Below are 19546 nucleotides of genomic sequence, written 5' to 3' on the forward strand. Positions count from 1 at the left end.
GCCCTGACCTGGCACACCCCTCCCCCAGGGGAAGTGTCCTACCACAGACCAGCCAGCGGCCACCTGATGAGCCTGGGGTGGCAGCTTCCCCTCCTGGATGGCTTCCATGTCCTCAGTGGTTCTGAGCTCACTGGGCCGAAGGGCAGAGCCTGAGGGTGTCATTTCTTGTATCTGTGAAGAAGGCCTAGGGGAAGTTGGGGCCACTTCCCCAAAATCAGATCTAGCACTTTAGTTTGGTTTTATCAGGTGGCTTTCTTTCTACTTAACAGGAAAGAGGGAAGTTTGGTGGTTTGTTGTTGTTGTTGTTGTTGTTTTCTAAGTGAAAATAAAGATTTGCTCTCCATGCAGATATGAGGAAACTGTTCTCTGAAGAGCGGATGTTGTGGCTGTAGCTCCCACATCCAGGGCGAGCCTTTCTGTTTGCCCCTCTGCGCCCTCAGAACTCTCTGCGAGTGGCCCATTGATTTAACCCCTTTGGGTCATATGAGGAGGAGTGGGGTCAGGGAAGTCTTTGGGTCACCCCGGCAGGGACTGGCAAAATGGACATGGGCACAAACTCGAAGCTTGGCGGACTCAGACAGACCAACTCGGACGCACATGGAGTTTCACTTCCTCGCATGGTGACGTGCAGGGGAGGGGCCCGTGGACCCTTGTCACGAACCAGCGCAGCTAGTAATTCCAGGTCCTGAGTGGGAACAGTGCAGAATTAAGAAAATAGGCTTAAAGAAATAAAGGACGAGGGCAGGAGGGCTCTGCAATTGCTGCTGGCAAGAACGGAGCGCGCCCAAAAACTACATCCTCATTTATTTATAGGGCAAAGTAGGCCATTAGCAAATTAATGAGATCTCGGATCATATCTCCAAGGCAACCCAAGAATTTTACCAAGTGCAGAAAACCCCCACCATACATAACATCTTAACTTCACACAAAACAAAGGATAGAAGAAACTTGCCTCCCGTCTTTCCAGGGGATATGGGGGGGGGGGGGGTAGGATGAGTATAAACAATCCAGCACCACAGCTTAACAGCCTTTCGTCACTACACAGAACAAGAGAGGTGGGAGGTTGGGCAGACTGTCAGCTTACAGCCAGTTCCCCACACTTCTGTCCCCCAAAAATCTAAACTGCGAAAACTCTGGTGGCTTTTCGGTCCCCAACAGACCCTCATCCCTGCTGTGCCCAGGCTGCCATGACTTGGCAGGGCCCACTGTGTTTTCCAAGTACCCCCCACTTCCTCACCTCCAATGTGACCTAGGTGCTCCGCCACTGAGAGGTAGGGACTGGGACCCCTCACTGAGTCTGGCCCAGCTTCTGAATGCTTGAAACCAATAGAGTGTGGTAGAAGCGATGTCTGGGGACAGGTGGGGAAGGAGGGGCGGCACCGCCTGGACCATCGGGACACATGATTTTGGAGTCATAGCTGCCGTGTAAGATATCAGACGCCACACTGGAGAGGCCCCTCTGAGGTCCCAGACCAGCCACCAGAGGATCGAGGCCACGGCTGTTCAGTATTTTCAGCTGTGGCTCAGATCTTATAAAGCAGAGACCAGCCCATTCCTTCTGTGGCCTGTTCAAATTCCTGAGCACGAATCCCCGGGCATAAAACAATTAAAGATTTCATTCCAAGTTTGGGGATAAGTTATATAGAAATGGTACGTGGAGGCTCAGTGGTAGAGCGTCGGCCTGGCATGCAGAAGTCCCAGGTTCGATTCCCGGCCAGGGCACACAGGAGAAGCGCCCATCTGCTTCTCCACCCCTCCGCCTCTCCTTCCTCTCTGTCTCTCTCTTCCCCTCCTGCAGCGAGGCTCCATTGGAGCAAAGATGGCCCGGGCGCTAGGGATGGCTCCTTGGCCTCTGCCCCAGGCGCTGGAGTGGCTCTGGTCGGGAAAGAGCGACGCCCGGAGGGGTAGAGCATCGCCCCCTGGTGGGCATGCCGAGTGGATCCTGGTCGGGCACATGCGGGAGTCTGTCTGACTGTCTCTCCCCGTTTCCGGCTTCAGAAAAGTACAAAAAAAAAAAAAAAGAAAGAAAGAAAAGAAATGGTATGTGGAGCCCTGGGCATGTGGCAGTCTTTCCTCCAGTCATTCGTTTGTTCATTCAACAACATCCAGAATCGCACTTCTCCCCTTTCACTGCCTCCACACTGGTCCAAGCACCGTCCATGGCAGTCACCTCGCTGGCCTCCCTACGTCCACCCTCACACCTTACAGTCTGTTCTCCACATGCAACCAGGAGGATCCTGTTTAACTCTACATCCAACCTCAGCACTCCTGGGACGGAACACTCCAGGTCCCCCTCTCACTTTAAATATTAGCCTTCTTCTTAGCTCCATTCCAGCTGTTCTTGCCCACTTTATGTTCCTCTAACACCCAGGCATGGTCCTACCTCAGGACATTTGCACCTGCTTTTCCCTATGCCTGGAACACTGTTCCCCTAATTATTTGCAAGGTACATTTCTTTCTCTCCTTCAGGACCCACCCAATGTCATCCCTGAAAGAAGCCTTTCCTGGACCTCCTCCCATTTAAAATCATAGCCTTCCCCCCCACACTAGAACTTCATCCCCCCCCCCTCCAGCATTATTTCCTTAGGTCTCAACACCTCATATGCCTATAATTTATTTGGGTGTCTAATTCATCAAAGACTGTCGTTTCTGAATCCTCAGCACGTAGCATAAGGCTTGAGCATAGTAGCTGCTCAGTAAATACGTGTTGACTGGGAGAATTAGGACCCCGATCCAGTCAGGGACTGGCGCTGTGGACCTAGCAAGAACCAGCCCCTGTGTATGCGGAGCTTCCTGTGGGAATTACAACGCCCCACAGAACACAAACCCGAGCAGAAGTGTGCATGAAGGAAGTGTGAGCTGTGGCGAGTGCTTGAGAAAGTAGACCAGGGATAGAGGCCAGAAATAACAGAGGGAGGCCTGCTTCAGGGCGGGGTCGGGGGGGCCAGGGAGGGCTCTCCACCTGTCATTCTCCGCCCAGCCCCAACTTGAAGGCCATGCCCAGGGAACAGTCTGTTTTCCTTGGCTAGTGAGGAAACTGAGGCCAAATCGAGACAATTCATGACGCCCACACCCACGTTCCTTCCATTTCTTGCATCCAACGCCTTCCTCTTATCAGAAGGAGGGAAGTTTGCCTTCAATAAGGCCAAGAGCTGGGCACCGGCCCAGGACGAGAAGGCTGTGTGTGGTCAGGTGTCTCCATACATACCGAGGCAGAGGTGGCTGGGATGCCACCCGAGTCAACACTCTGCCTTCAGCTTGCTCTACCGTTTGGGCTCATACTGTTGCAAGTGACAGAGAAAGCTACTTGGAGTGACCTAAGGAAAAAAAATATTGGATTCATGTCGCTAAAGAGTGAAAGTATTGATAAAGCTGACCTTAAATAAAAGAAAACTAGTTGAATGACATAGAAGAATCTATTGATGCAAAGAAATGAACAAAGAACCCAGAGGCAAATTAACCCAGAGCTGGATCCAGATGTCCACTGTTGTCAAGACCCAAGTATGTTCCATTTCTCAGCTCTGTTCCCTCCTGTGTATAGGCTTCACTCCGACTCCACGAGAGGCAAGATGGTGTCCGAGTTTTTCTTCTTCCTTGTGTTGGAAAGATGTAGAACGAGTTAGCCAGTTAGAACGAGTAGGTGCATCTTTCTAATTAGGCCAGAGTGCCTGGATTACTGTGATTGGTCGATCACCGGGGCAGGGAAATTGGAAGACCCTGCTTGGCTCAGGTTGGGGTCACATGGTCTAGCCTTCGAGGTTTGTAGCGGGGACCTAATTTGAACCTTAGGGACAGTAGATCAGGAAGAAGAGGATCCCAAATGAAAACTGGGCACTGTTATAGAAAATAGTGAGAAAATGCTGAGTCACCCCAAACGAACAGGTATTGGATGCTTACTGTATACAGCTCTGTTGTAAAGGCTTCACAGGTATTAAGCCATTTCATTCTCACAATTCTATAGGTGCTATTAATTGGTGCCACTATAGAGGTGGAGATACTGAGGTCACAAGAAGTGAAGTTACTTGCTCAGCAGCTAGTAAGCGCTGGAGCCAGGATTCAAACCCAGGCAGTCTGGCTGCAGTTGCCATCTTGACCCTCCTGGGGCCTGGTACCGGCTGTATTTTCCCCCTAACACCTATCCATCTGTCTCCTTGCCTTTCTCTGCTCCCTTTGTCAGCTCCATCAGAACAAAGATTTGGGTCTGGTTCTTTTCGCGGGTCGTGAAACAGGACATGGCGCGTAGCAGATGCTCAGACATTTGAGCATGTGAATTATCTGGCCTCTCAAACACCCAGGCACTTGACATGCAAGACCTTGCGCTGCTCAACTTCCCAAGACTTCGAACATCTTGTTTCTAAACCTTCTTTGAGTTCTAGCCACATATATAATTCACGGCCCCGGTTTAATAGTTCACCTGTGGTTTGCCGTTTCTTTAGTCCTGTTTTCTGATCCTTCTCACCTTTAGTTGGAGTCTTTCGACCCTAGGTTTTTGATACGTACGTGGACTCCTTAGAATCTCAACTCCATGAGCGCAGGGATTTTTTTTTTTTAACTGTTTGGTGTGCAGTGCCAGGAACTGTGCCTGGCACACAGTAGGCCTTTGAGAATTTCTTGTTGCGTGAACTGTTATGCGGGCTACTGGGTTCTTAAGCCCTTGTCTTTTTATGTCCTAATTTCCTTTCCAGATCCTGAGTCCTTGTCTTGAAACCTGATCTTCTCCTCCTCCCTCTGAAGGACCCTTTTCTTGTCCCCGCTCTTGCTCTTGAGAGCTGGCATGGTTCTCTACCTCCACCTGGAGGTTCAGGAACAGGCACAGAGAGACAGCCACCAGACACCCTGGACCTGGGGAGGGGAGACAGGGAGCTTTAGTGGCCCTTAGGTTACAGAGCTCTCCTCGTTTCTCTGACAGCCCTGGAGAGAAGGAGAGAAGGCTGGGGGGCGGGGAGCCTGTGGCCAGGAGAAAGGGGAGATGCCAGAGAAGTGTAAGGTTTAACAGATGTGCATGTGTCATCCCCTGTCTAGACAGCTTCTGGGCTCGTGAGGTTTGGGACCACACATTTCCACCCCTCCCACTCTGCCTGCTATTTACTCACGCTGGTTCCCCTCCCTGAAGCACCCTGTTTTCCACCCCCTTCATCAGGGTCTACCCAGGTCCTGTGGGTTCTTCAGACCTTTGTTCTCCTTAGACTTCTCAAACTTTATTCTGTAAGGACTCCTCCAGGCAGCCCTCCCTGACTTCCCCCAGACCAGCAGTTTCTTCTTCCTTCTTCCTGGTTGTACAACACACTTAACCTCAGCCTCTTGTATCACTTGTCACTTCTCAAGTGAGCGTAGGAGTCAAGAGAGGGCTCAGCAGTCAGAATGTCTGGGTACAGGTCTCAGCTGTGCTACATGCTTGGTGTGTCTGCTCTGTAGGAAATGGGTGGTGCCCTCCAACAAAGGTGTGATCAGAGTGTGAGAAAATGAGTAAGTCAGGTCCTTGGGGCTGGGGACGGCAGGGACCAGCATGTCCTGGAACCTGGGGAGGGCTGCCCACAGGCACTGTGGCCCTCAGTAAAGCAATGTTGGGATGTGGTCATTTCCTAGGAACAGGGCAAGGAGGGAGTCTGGGAAGTGCCCAGGCCCCTCTCCTTCCCACCCTCCCTTCCCCTGGTGGTGTTCCGCTTGGCCAAATCCTACCAGGGGCCAGAGAGTACAGAGCCCATTAATGTGATCCATCCGAGCGAACCTCCCAGGGCCCAAGGAGGTGCGGAGAGAGGATGGTGAGGGGTGGGTCAAGGGACAGTATTCAGCACTCAAATGGTGTGACCTTGGACAAGTTCTTGAACCTCTCCACGCCTTAGCTTGCTCATCTGCAACTCGTAATGTTATAAGGATGATGTGAGTTACCACAGGAAAAGTGCTGAAAATTGGGCAGGGTTCAAGATGAGCACACCATAAATTTTAGTTTTTCTCCACTATTGTTTTTGGGAGTTTATTGTTGGTCTGGGTGCTGCCTGGTGCAGAGGACAGCCCCAACTCAGAGAAGCTTAAGCAACAAGGGGCACTTGTTTGAGCCTGTGACTGGCCACAAGGTGTAACTTGGTTCAGCCTAATGTCACCTGCATCCCCTCTCCGGCTCCAGTTGGTGCCCAGGCTGGGCTCACCCATTCCAGGTACCCAGCAACCCACCCTGCAATTTTTTCCCACCCTCTTGTTGGCCAGGCCTGGGTCACATGTCTATCTCTGGGCCAATCTCTGAAGTTAGAGAGATGGAGTGTGCTGATTGGCTCCACCTGGGTCACATGTTCTGTCTTACACTCAAACTGCACATAATCAGAACAAAGGAGTGGCAGTGCCCCCAACCACAACTGGAGTACTCTGACCAGGAGGGAGAAAATTCTATGTGAAGTCACTAAATATCTTGAGTGTCTCTAGCCCCAAGCACTGTCTTAGGTGTTGGGGATACAGATGTGGACAAAGCTGACAAAAAAGTCATTCCCTTAGGGAGCTGATATAGTTCAAGAAACCCACAAAGAAGTGAAATATCTAGTCACACATGGTAAGTGCCAGTGGGAAGGGAAGAGATTTCTATTTTAACCTCAAGGAGATGAGGAAGAGGCCTTGAAGAATATCTGGGTGAAGGCTTCAGGCAGTGGGAACAGCACGTGCAAAGGCCCTGGGGTGGCATGTTTGAGGAATAGCCCAGAGGCCATGTGGCTGGTGCGGAGTGGGCAAGGGGGGAAGTAGAAGTTGATGAAGTCAGAGAGATGATGATGCAGACTATGTGGGATGTCCTAAGGCTTCTGGAGGGTTTGGGGATTTTGTTCATCATGAGATGGGAACCCTTGAAGGTGTTGTGGGGGTGGAAGCCAGCCTCTTATTTAACAGCATCCTTCTGGCTGTGTGATTGAAGGAGATGAGGCTGGAAGTAGGGAAGCCAGTGAGGAGGCTGTTATAATCCAGGCAGGATTATCCCGCCACCTAACACTGTGCCTCACACATACTTGGCCCTAAAGAAATATTTGTAAAGTGTAAATAAAGAAAGACATAAGTGGTGAGGCTCTCTGGACCACCTAGCAGGGCCCCCCCCCAGTCTGTTGCAGAGGGTCTGACCCCAGCATACAGTGCATCTCTGGATGCCCCACAATTTCCTTTCTTCCCACCTCCCATGTGAGTTCTCCTGTTTGGTCAAAGTTTTATTCTGCCTCTGGCCACTTCCTCTCCCACCCCCCTCATCTGCCTGATCATTCCCAAACTCCTTTTGGCTGGTCTGGTTGGATTTGGGGGTCCTCAGAGGAAAACAGCTATCTGTGTCTTCCCGACAGGTCCCAGGTATTCCCCGGAGCCATGGTCTGCAAGGCTGGGGTTTGTCAGTCACGCAGAAAGCTGCTCCTCTCTGCAGCTGGGCAGATAGATCCAGAAGCAGGGGCGATGTTTCTGAATGCTCGGGACATTGGGCATTTCCGGAGATGTATGTCATCATGGTCTGGGAAGAAGGTCTGTCTGTGAGAAAACACAGGGTGAAGGGAGGGAAAACACAGGGTCCAGGTGGACCGCGCCATGAGCTGGTGGACCGAGAGGAGGTGTCCATGGGGCCGGCAGAACATCAGTCAGCTGTACGTATTCACCAGATCCTCTCTCGGTTCTGCCACTTTGAATCTTTTGCCAAGAAGGAGAAAAATGGAGGCAGAATCCCTTGTGTCATTTTTAATTGATTTTTTTTCGGCATCTGGTAAGAGGCTGGCACAGGGCCAGGGGAAGCTGGCGCTGGGGAATTCATCAAAAATCGACCTATTGATGACTCGAGCTGATGAAATAATTAGCCCCTGTTCTCCAGCCTCTGGTCACAGAGCTTTGACTTCCATCCAGAGGAGGAGCATCCTGGCTGGTGGGTTATAGCCCCCCGGGAAGGGGGGGCAGGGGTTTGTGAAAAACACCAGCACAGGTGCCTGGAACGGATTCCCAGCTCCATCCGCCATCTGGCCCAGGGCTCCTAATACAGGCTGCAGCTCCCAGTCTCCCTGGGCCGCACATCACAGGCCCAGAGCCATTAAGGCCCCCGGAGGGCACCTGGTGGCCACCCGCCACTTCATTTGGCAAAAAAGAAAACTGAGGCTAGGAGATTCTTAGGAACTTGCCCAGAGATCTGTTTCTAGGAGGTCATGGTTGAGCCGGCTGACTCGAGCGAGACTCGGTCTCTGCCTCTTAATGAGCCATGTGATCGTGGGTAAGTGTTTTTCACTCTCTAGGCCTCAGCTTCCTTATTCATAAAATGGGTATAATATCAATGGATGAATGTGTGGCTGAAACCAGCGGATGTGTGTACAATGCTCAGAGCAGGAGCTGGGGCCTTGCAGGCGCTCAGGAAGCATTTACTGCTCTTCCTGGTATAAGAGAGAGTTGCTGTCGGTAGGGCAGCACTTGGTAACTCGATATTTTATCCTTCGCTGTCTACCTGAAGGAATGTGAATGTGTATCTTTGTGGGTGTGCAAAGAACAAAGCATCCTGGTGTGTTTCCGGGAGGGGGGTGGACATGGACCAATAAACAACGTGACTCAAGGACCCTGTGATCTGGGATACTTCAGGGACCCATCAGATGGCTAGGGTTCATCTCCTTTTCACCCCTCTGAAGCCTCCCACTACCTCCAGCAGAGATGAAGCTGATGTGCTTTGACCCCTTTAACACCTGCTCATCTCCCTTAAAGAAAGAGAGGGGGCAAGGTGGTCAAGAACAGGCGAGTACAGGGCTGGACTTAGTGCCTTCAACATGAACTAGATGCGGTTAGACCCAGTCACACTGTGTCTGTTCTCTTGACATTATTTGTGTGGTTAGTTCTACAGGGAAGGTTTGCTGGTTTTCTACTTATCCTTGGATACAAAGTCTCCTTTTTCCGAAACATGTGTTTGTGTTTTTATTTTCAAATGAGATCATTAATAGAAGCCTGTGAAGCAAATAATGGAAGGGTTGTGTAGAAAGGACAGAAACCGGGACTGTGGCCCTTGAGTGGGAGAAGCTGGGAAACGTGAGATTCAGTGGTGAGCGGCCCACACTGAGCAAGGGACACAGAGGCCAAACCCTGTCTCTGCCCTTTTCTTTCTGGGTGATCTTAGGACAGTGATTAGACTCAGTTGTTCTCAACTGTAAACTGGGGGTGACTCTAGTACCTGTGTGAGACGGTGGGTATGGGGATCGACCGAGAAGCTGCGAGCAGAATGCCTGAGGCCAGGCCCAGCCACCGGGATAGTAATAATCCAACCATGGTTTGGAGTCAGTGATGCGTCGGCCTGGTGAATGTCACGTGCCAGGCACTGCTAGTCTCAGCACTGTATTAACTTTTTAATTCCTTACACCCATTTTGTAGATGAGGAAACTGAGGCACAGAGGCGTTAAGTTACTTGCACGGGGTCACTTCGCAGTCCATGTCTTAGCCATCACACGACATGGCACGGAGCAGGTGCACAGTCCACAGCAGACGCAGGGGCTCTGGCTGCCGAGGGATGTGTGTTTGAGCAGGCTCCGGGTTGAGGATGGAAGTCAGTGCTTGCCCTCCAGTCCCACGAAACTCACAGTCCTCAGCTCCCCAACGATGTGATTCTCATCTCTTCTCTGCACGGTCCTGTCGGAGTCCCCCGGGGGCGGGGAGGCTGTGTGGTCCTGAGGTCCCGCCCCTGCTCCCAGCCTCCCCTAGGGAGAGGGGATTGAAGGCGCTGTTTTCAGAGGCAGGATGGGGTAAAGAGCAGACATGGAATCATGCAGCTCCTGGAACTAGCAAGGGAGAGGCTCGAAGGCGAGAGGGGGACAGGCGCCCAGAACTGAGGCATAGCTAGAGCCTGCCAGAGAAACCACGGGGCCAGGAGCCACTGCATGCTGGCGAGGGAGCAGCGGAGAGGAGCCACTGCACGCTGGCGAGGGGGCGGCGGAGAGGGGCCACCGCGTGCTGGCGAGGGGGCGGCGGAGAGGGGCCACCGCGTGCTGGCGAGGGGGCGGCGGAGAGGGGCCACCGCACGCTGGCGAGGGGGCGGCGGAGAGGAGCCACCGCACGCTGGCGAGGGGGCAGCGGAGAGGAGCCACCGCGTGCTGGCGAGGGGGCAGCGGAGAGGGGCCACTGCATACTGGCAAGGGGGCAGCGGAGAGGGGCCACCGCGTGCTGGCGAGGGGGCGGCGGAGAGGGGCCACTGCATACTGGCAAGGGGGCAGCGGAGAGGGTCCACTGCGTGCTGGCGAGGGAGCAGCGGGGAGTCGGTGTACAGACTGCCGCCTCCTGCCCTGCAGCCTCCCAGCACCACTGCCGCTGGCGGGACCAGCAGGAAGCCAGAGCGCCAGTCCGCAGAGTTCCGCTTCGTGGGGCACCAGGCTGGATGGAGAACGGATCAGGGGACACAGAGCAACCCAGCCCCGGGCCCTTCCTGGGGTCTTTTCAACCACAGTATGCCCAGAGAACTCAGAGTGGCCAGCTCAGTGGTGACTCAGTGGAGGTGGTGGGAGGGCGTCTCTGATGGAGGTCTCTGAGCCTCAGGACCCAGGTGTGGTGCCATCCTGCTGCGCCTAGCACCCCTCACTCGGCAGAACTCAGAGGACCTTACCAAAACCTCCACTCCTTTATTTATCTGAATATGCACCTTGGCACCTGCTATGTGCCAAGCATGGTCCCAGGTGCTGGGGACCAAGCCGTGATTAACAAAAGCCCACATCCTAACCTCATAGAGCTGACCCTTCAGTGGGGAAAACTGGGAGACAGATAAGACCATTGCAGGTTCTAGTATGGATTGTGAGAGAGACAAAACAGGTTACACAAAGCAGAGAGTGCCTCGGGCAGGAGGCACCACATTGGATGGGTGGTCGGTGCAGCCTCTCTGTGAAGACGACATGTGTGCTAAGACTCATCAAATGTGAATGAACCCATATTACAAAATCTGGTGAAAGAGTCTCCAGGGTGTAAGAAAGAGCAAGTACAAAGGCCCTGGGGCTGAAACAAGCTTGACTTATCCAAGCAACAGAAAGAAGCTGATGGCACTGGCAAGCAATTAAGAGGAAGCGGGAGAGGTGGGCAGGGGCTGGATCCCATGGGCCCTGGTGACCCTGGTAGGGATTTGGCATTTTATTGCCTGAGGCATGAGAAGCCAGGGGAGGGTCTGAGCAGGTGAGCAAGGTGGGGTGAGCGCCTCGCACTTGGACAACCTGGAGTGAGTGCCCCTTCACTGTTGTGCCCTACGCCCCTCACGGAGAGGTATAATCTTGATTTGAACTTGAGGAAATTCACACTGGCTGCCCTGGGGATAATGGAAAGGGGACACAGGGCAGACCCCTTAAGAGGCTTTTGTAGTCCCTAGGAGTGATCGATGAAGGCAACACATTCCCCTCTGCGGAAACAGGCCCTGGCCAAATTCCTTAAGCCTTGATTTGGGGTGGGGTTCCCCGTGGTCCTTCAAGGTCACAAGGGCGATGACTCAGCCTGACTCCCAACGAGTTTGGTTTCCTCTCAACATGACTACTCGCTCGTTCTCTTTCTTTCTCTCTCTCTCCTTAAATAAATGAGACCAAGAGTCTATATCTGGAAGGACTTGAAGGCTCATTTCCTCAAGAAGTAGAAAAATGACCACAGAAACCCAAGAGCAGAGGGAGAACAGAAACTTGCCTGCACTCAGCTTCACACACACACACACCCGCCTCTCTCTCCCCCGGCCTTTGCTTGTGACCTGATCTGGGGGGGGGGGGGGACTGAAAGCCACAGTGGAATGTGACAGTCCTCCCTCAGGTGTTTAGCCCTCAAGTGTCTCCTCTGTCATTTTGTTTATTCTACAACTTAAAAGTGATATGAATAACTTGTCCAGCTCTGGGCTCTGTTGGCAGGGAGCCTTCACACATCCCTACGGGACTGGGTTCTTGTAATAGCCGTGTCTCTTCGCGTTCCCCACCAACTCACTGATGGGGAAACAGAGCTGATGAGTGATGGAGTTGGGACTGGAACACGGGAGGAGTCGTCAGCCCAAAGCAGCCACCATTCCCACCCTGCTGTCCAGACCCCTCCCCGAGTCCCACGCTGCCTGGGAGCTGACTGCAGCCCCCCCCCACCCCACCCTGCAGCCCCCCCCCACCCCACCCTGCAGCCCCCACGGTGCCTGCAGAAATGACCAGAAATATCTGCTCCCCCAAAGTAGTCTTCTTCCTTTCCTTTCTCTGGGGGGTGACTTGTCCTTCAGAGTGGCTGGATGGTTCAGTGACAGGCTGATCACCTGATTTAGGACTTGTACTGCCACCAGCACATCCAGAGGCTCACTTGTCCGGGGGACAGTCCTGGCTACAGAAATGGCCACAAGAAAGCTTCCCTACCAGCCTACCGCCCCCAGCGAATTGCAGATACTTTCCTTGTCACTTGAGCTGAGTTAGATGTTTGCTCTGCTTGAGCCGCCATCCCTGATCAGAGAAACTGTCATTGTCCAGGCCAGAGGCCATCGTACGTGTCCTTACGCAAGTCTGAGCAGTCAGGCAGCCTGTGTGTAAAGATTGACCTGATTCTTTTCCTGCTACTTTAGATCTGTGAGCAGAGAGGGGCAAGGGCAGAGAAACAAGGCCACCAGACGCAGCCCTGGACTCCTGTCTCCTGCAAGAAGCGACAGATCAGCAGAAACGTGGTAAAATGGCCCGTCCCGGCCTCCTGCTGTGCCTGCTCTCCGCAGCTGTTCTCCCTCTGCTGGGCGGGAGCTCCGCCTTCCTGTCACACCACCGCCTGAAAGGCAGGTTCCAGAGGGACCGCAGAAACATCCGCCCCAACATCATCCTGGTGCTCACGGACGACCAGGACGTCGAGCTCGGTAAGTGCCCCAGCCAGCGGGTGACACCTACCTGGGTTCACCAGGGCCATCTGCTGGGGCTAAGTCCCCCAACGCAAGATGCTCATGTCAACCTATAGAATTCACTTCTGGTGGATTTCACCAAGTCACAGCGGTTGCCCCACACCTGTGGATTTGCGGTTGGGTCCTCAAGGTTAGGGGGTCTCCAGCCTTTTCCTAATGCGAAACCCTTCCTGGGTTTCTCCCAAGTCTTATGAAGAAAACGTGTTAAGACCAGTTCATATGTTTATCTAATTTCTGTTGAGTACCTGCCATGTGGCAGGTGATACGCTAGGGCTTGGGACTTTAGTAATGAGTAGGGAAGATCCAGTGCCCGTTCGCATAGGGTGGGGGAGAGCGATGGTGTGATCGCAAGTTCATGTGTAAAGTAACCTCAAGAGGCAGAGATGCTCCTGTGAAATTGAAGAGGGCTCCGTGCTGGGCAGGGTGGTGGTTGGCCCTGGTTTGGATTGGTCATCAGGGAGGGGCTCTCAGAGGAGGTCATGTTTGAGCTGACACTGAACAAAGGAAGGAACCAGCCCTCCCACGCGTGTGAACACACACATACATACATGAACCCCTGCTCCATTCACATCAGCCACTGTGCGTGGGCTCAGCTTTCCTTGGTGGCATCCAGGGGCAGGAAGCCGTCCCTGTCGGCAAACACCTGACCCAGTTGACAAAGATGGTGCCTCAGGTGGATGAACTCGGCTGTCTCTGGTCCTGAGCATTCTCCCCGGGCAGCACTGTGGGCTCCAGACAGAGTGGGTGAGGACGGGGGCTCTTGCCCTGCTTTAGTCCATTCACCCTGATGGCAGGTGTGGCAAGGGCTCCTGGCTGCTGTGCCCAAGGGCTTTTCCAGCTCAAGGCCTCTGTACCTTCCCCTTATTCCCCACAGGAGCCACCCTGGGCCACCGCCTTGGTTCGCTGTATAGACCAGGAGGAGTCAACCTTTTTATAACTACCGCCCACTTTTGTATCTCTGTTAGTAGTAAAATTTTCTAACCACCCACCGGTTCCACAGGCATGGTGATTTATAAAGTAAGGAAGTAACTTTACTTTATAAAATTTATAAAGCAGAGTTACAGCAACTTAAAGTATATAATAATAATTACTTACCAAGTACTTTATGTCATATTTTCACTGTTTGGCAGAATAAACCTTTATAAAACAACTTACTGTAGTTAAATCTATCTTTTTATTTATACTTTGGTTGCTCTGCTACCGCCCACCATGAAAGCTGGAACGCCCACTAGGGGGCAGTAGGGACCAGGTTGACTACCACTAAGGGGCGGTAGGGACCAGGTTGACTGCCACTAAGGGGCGGTAGGGACCAGGTTGACTGCCACTAGGGGGCGGTAGGGACCAGGTTGACTACCACTAAGGGGCGGTAGGGACCAGGTTGACTGCCACTAGGGGGCGGTAGGGACCAGGTTGACTACCACTAGGGGGCGGTAGGGACCAGGTTGACTACCACTGGCATAGACTATCCTGACTCCTCCCTGCCTTCCTAAGCAAGACCAGGGGCTCCTCCACCCCAGCTGTGGGTGGCTTCATTTGCATAAGCAGGGACCCCATAATGAGTGTCCCCCAAGAGTGAGGCCTCCAGGAAGTCTCACTTGGATCTCTGCTTCCTTGGCTCAAATTCCACTTATATTTCCAGTTCCCCTTTGAGGCCCTAGGTAGAAACCTTTCTCCTTATCTTATGTCTCTCCTCCCTGTTGAACTTACTGATTGTATGGGTTCCATTTCTCCACATTAAGCCCTGTACCAGTGCTGCCCTGTAGAATTATATTGCCAGCTGCAAATGCAAATGACATAATTTAAAATTTTCAAACTGCTACATGTTTAAAAAGTATAAAGAAACTGGTGAAATTAATTTTAATAACATATTTTGTTTCACCCACTTTATCCAAGTTGTCATCTCAACATGTAATCAATATCAAAAAGTCATTAATGAGATAGTTTATGATTTTTATATTGTTTTTTAAAATCTGGCATGTATTTTATGCTTAGAATACATCTCAGTTAGGACTAGTCACTTTTCAGGAGCCCAGTGGCCATTTGTGGCTTGTGGCAGCTGTTCTGGACAGCACATAAGCCTTGTGCATTTTCTTCTCCTATAAATTAGATTTCCCTTCTCATCCATACTACTATATAATGTACATATCTGGAAAGAAGCCTTCTAAGCATAGGGGGAATGGCATGTGCAAAGGCCCTGAGGCAGGACCGAGGAGACAGATATGGCTGGAGCCTGGGAAGGGGGTGTAGGAAATGAGACTGGAGAGAGAGGATGGAGCCAAATCTCAGAGGCTGTCCTGGGTTGTGGTAAAGAGTGCCAGTAGTTGACCAGGTAAGGGGTTAGCCTTTAGCCTCTGCCCACTCTCAAAGGATAACCGATTATCATGTGTGGCAATCAAATGGAAGGGTTATTGGATAGCCTTTGCAACCAAATGTAAGCTTGGGATGAAGATCCAGCTGTAAATCTACACCCCTTTTTAGATCCATTATTAAAAACATGAGTCAGTCTTTTAGCTGCCAAGAAAAGGTGATTTATATAAATCCAAGTCACTCCTTGTAATGATTTGTATTAATGATCACAAACATAGATTTTTCTCAGGGAGCTTATCAGTGCAAAAGGAATACGCAGCCAGGTAGTAATCAGAGCCCAGAGCTTGTGTTGACAGTTTGACACCCGTGATCCCTATCTCCCCATTTAGCAATGAGTTGCATTTGATAACCATGGGGTGTCTACATACAGACTGTGGCCATAGAGAAGTGAGTGTTGTATCTGGCAGGATTTTGCAGAAAGTACATGCAGGTAGCACCTGGACCTCAGAGCACCTTAGTCTTGCCTCGCGGGGATCCTCAAGCTATTTTGATCATAGTTATGCCTGGGAATTCAAGGTCATCCTTGCGCTCAGCAGATCCTTATTAAGTATCTGCTCTGTGCAGTGCACTGTCCTGGGAGCTTCAGGACTGGGGAAGGATCATTTCAGATAGAGAGAACCGAAAAGGCAGAGATACTGAGTTAGAAATGAGCTTGGTGGATTGGGGCAGAAAGAACACCTGTGAGCGGGAGTGGAGGGAGCTGGCGTTTTTAAGTAGAGAGACATGAAGTCAGCAGCCGACTGAGACCAGGTCGTGGGTGGCCTTGTGGGCACGGTGAGGGCTTTGAGTTTTATTCTTAGTGAAACGCATGGATGGGGGAGCATTAGGCAGAAGAGAGCCATGACCTCCCTCAGGTTCCAGTGGGATCCTTCTGACTGTAACGTTGAGAAGAGATCACAGAGAGCAAGAGTGGACACAGGGACGCCCACTCAGAGGCCAGTGCAGTAACTGGGCAGGTGATGGAAGCTGGGACCAGGGCAGAGGCAATAGAAGGAGTGAGACAATGGGGGGGGGTGAAGGGAAAGAGGACCTCACAGTGACTCCTAAATTCTTGGCCTGACCAGGGGGAGTGATTAACTCCCCATTCGGAGAAACAGCAACATGATCTCACTAAGCCTCATGTCAGAGTCTGATTGTAAGCTTGCATCTGTGACTCTCAAGTTAAAACCAACAGGATATGCAAATATAGGAAAAGGAGCTGTGGGTATGATGAGAACACGGGAGAGAGGAGAGCAAAGAAAACCACGGCTTGCTTAAAATACATCCACTCAGTCTGTGTTTGTTTTATAGAGAGACTGAGGCACAGAGAAATGAAGTTACTTGTCCAAGGTCACACAGCGGAAACATGGCTCAGCAGAATTGGAACCCTGAGTCCATGGTCTTCACCGCCGCCCTGCTTACCCAGTCTCCCAGAGTGGCTGTTGTTTCTAGGTTGTTAGTGTGTGTGTTTGTTTTCACTGGTGCAAATACCGTTGCCAGAAATGTCTGTATACACACATCTTTGCACATCCAAAGGTAAAAAGTGTTTCTGAAAGATAAACTCCAGGAAGTGCATATGCTGGGAGGTAGAGTTAGAGCCCTCGTGTTCTGCAGGATGTGGGGGCACTAACTTGCACTGATCCGAGCCTGCATGTCTTCCCCTCGAATGGCAACACTGGCTTTTGAGGGAGGCTGCCCTTCTTGCAGGAGGTGAGAGATGGGAAGGTGGCAGTGGGGGGTGGGGAAGGATGGGCTTTTTATAAACCACTAGACAGACCCAGATCAATAATGCATGTTCCCAAAAAGGCCAGCACATTATCTCACAGTCTGCGACAACTGGCACGCAGAGGGCGGTCCTAAAAAATTTATCACCTGCTATTTTCTGCTCATCCACGCGGCAGTTCCAACGGTTCTTGGGGCTGGAGACTTCGTCACTAAGATGACTCCAGGCTTTCTTCCAGTCCCAGGGTGGAAAACAGCCGTCCATCCTAATTAGGGTCTGATTGAGGGAGCTGGTGCGGGACACAGCACAGAAGAGGGACACAGCACAGAAGAGGGACGCAGCACAGAAGAGGGACACAGCACAGAAGAGGCGCCCTCGTCCTGTTTCCTAATTGCAAGGCGGTGGGGGAAGGGCTGTTTGTTCATTTTTCTTTTCCCCACAAGCATTTGACGCACCTCCCTGAGATGTCACTCAGAAGTATCAAATGCCCGAGGGAACTGGTCCCTGGGCATATGAATCAAGTAGTGGCCTCAATGATCTCAGTGCATTCTCAAAGCCACTGGGAAAATCCCTGGTTTGAGTGACCCTTGGAGACCAGCAGGGTCTTGCCTGGCCTTCTTCACTGGTAGGTAGGAGAGTCCTTTAGTCAGAGAGCCCACAAACCAGGGTTTACTGGTTTAATTCAATCGAGACTGGTATAATTCAATCGAGACAAACCTTCAATGAGCCTCAGGGGCTCGGACAGGCTCTTGAGCCACCAAGGTGAGTCCATGCGGTCCGTGCCTAAGAGCAAGGGAAATTTGCAGCATCCCAGTGTGGTCTGTTCTATTATTTGAAATTTTCTTTAACGAGACTTAACTATTCTTTTAAAAGGAAGCTCTAAATTATGACTATAAACGAAAAACCAGTATCCATTGCCTTCGGGGAAAGGTCACTGCCAAACCCAGCACAATGAGAACAGCAGTGTTTTGACATTTCAGCCAGATGCCACCTCCCACAAGGCTGGCACGAGGGCCAGGAGAGGGGAGGAGTGGCGATTCCCTAAAGGAAAAGTCAAGAGCTGGTACCAGAAGAGGGCAGAGTGGCTGGTGCGCAGTCAAGTCCAGGAGATGCCCATGGCACGCTGACAGGCTCTCTCTGAAGCCCAGGGCTACAAGGGTGGACCATGTTCATTCATTCATTCATTCATCCATCCATCTACAGGTATTTATTAAACACCTATAATCCTGCAGCAAACAAAATAGACAAAATCTCTGCTCTTATGGAGCTTATATTCTAGTGCAAGAGCTAATCATAATAAATATATATTTAAATATATATATATATATATATATACATACTCTATAGTGCAAATGATAGTGAAAAATGGTGATCAGAATAAAGCAAGAGGAACCTCAGCAAGGGGAAGGGTGGGGAAAGGGAGAGCTGTGATTTGATAGAGTGTAGCCTCACTGAGAAGGCAAAGAGGGAAGGGAACTAGTCAAGGAAATTCCCCTTGGGAAGAGCATTCCAGGCAGAGGGAACAGTAGCTGCGAAGACCCTGAGGCAGAAGCAATCCCAGCAGGCTCACAGAGCAGCCAAGAGGCCCGAGTGGCAGAGCGGTGTGAGCAAGGGAACAGGGGGAGGTGGCCTCTGAGAGGGAATGGGGTGGTGGGTGCATGGGTCATGCAGGGCCTTGGAACTAAGGAGAGGACTTTGGCTTTCTGACTGAGTTGGACACCAGTAGAGAATGTTGAGCAGCAGAAGAACATCATCTGACTTATGTCTTAATGTGATCCCTCTGGCTATCATATGAGGACTAGACTAAAGGGATGTAGTAAGAGCAGGGAGCCCAGTGAAGAGTCTACTGCAATGGTCCCAGCAGGAGATGATGGAGGCCCAGGCCGGAGTCGGGAAAAGGAGTCAGGTGCTGTACGTAGTTAGAAGGTGGAGCTGATAAGATGTGCTGATGAGTCCGATGTGGAGTTGGGAGAGAAGAGTCAAAAATAACTCCAAGATTGTGACCTAAACCTCTGCAGGGAGGGCTTTTCTGTTTCCAGAGACGGGGAAGGCTGTGGTTGGGACCTGGTGAATTGCAGATGCCTGGGAACGGCCCAGAGGAGCTGTCCAGGGCAGCCAGCCTCAGAGTCAGATGCTCGGGGGAGAGGCCCCGGCCTGGATGGGCCTGCAGTGGGAGAGGGTGGAAATGGAGTGCAGACTGTTTGCCTGTTCGGGCTTTACCAAGCCCAAGACCCTCACTAGATTCTCAGAGAGGTCTGTGATCCTAAAAACCCGAGGCGCCCAGCTGGAAGCGCTGCGTAAGGAGAGACAGGCTTTTGAGAGACAGGCCTGGAAGGGTTTCTGGCTAGGCACTTGTTTTCTGTTTTCCATCTGTGAACATGAGGAACCCACACCCTGAGCTGCAGACTGATATCCAGAAATCAATTCTAAACTGCAAGCTTGGGCGCTTTGGAGGGGCCAAGTGGCTGGAAGCCCAGGACAGTGTGCCCAGATTCCGGACACCAGACCGGTGATCATCTCCAGCGGAGCCTCAGTGAGATATCAACCCCTGACATTCCTGCCGCTGCTCACTGGAGTTAGACAAACATGCAGATGCAGGTTATCTCAGGAAGAAGAGAGGCTCATTCGGACCCACCCTG

At 51.8% G+C, this 19546-nt stretch overlaps 1 protein-coding gene across 5 annotated transcripts in view; it reads left to right on the forward strand.

Annotated features, from left to right (window-relative positions):
* SULF2 (sulfatase 2) overlaps positions 1-19546 on the forward strand; it is a 106844-nt gene that overhangs the window by 16181 nt on the left and 71117 nt on the right. For all 5 annotated transcript variants that reach the window (XR_010751761.1, XM_066387603.1, XM_066387602.1 and 2 more), the window contains exon 2: positions 12518-12796. Coding sequence is in view for 4 of the 5 variants with exons in the window: in XM_066387603.1 (XP_066243700.1) it covers positions 12622-12796 (175 nt within the window). In the remaining variant the exon portion in view is untranslated. The remainder of the gene's footprint in view (positions 1-12517; positions 12797-19546) is intronic.

Source organism: Saccopteryx leptura, chromosome 5 (genome assembly GCF_036850995.1).
Source record: "Saccopteryx leptura isolate mSacLep1 chromosome 5, mSacLep1_pri_phased_curated, whole genome shotgun sequence".
Taxonomy (NCBI): domain Eukaryota; kingdom Metazoa; phylum Chordata; class Mammalia; order Chiroptera; family Emballonuridae; genus Saccopteryx; species Saccopteryx leptura.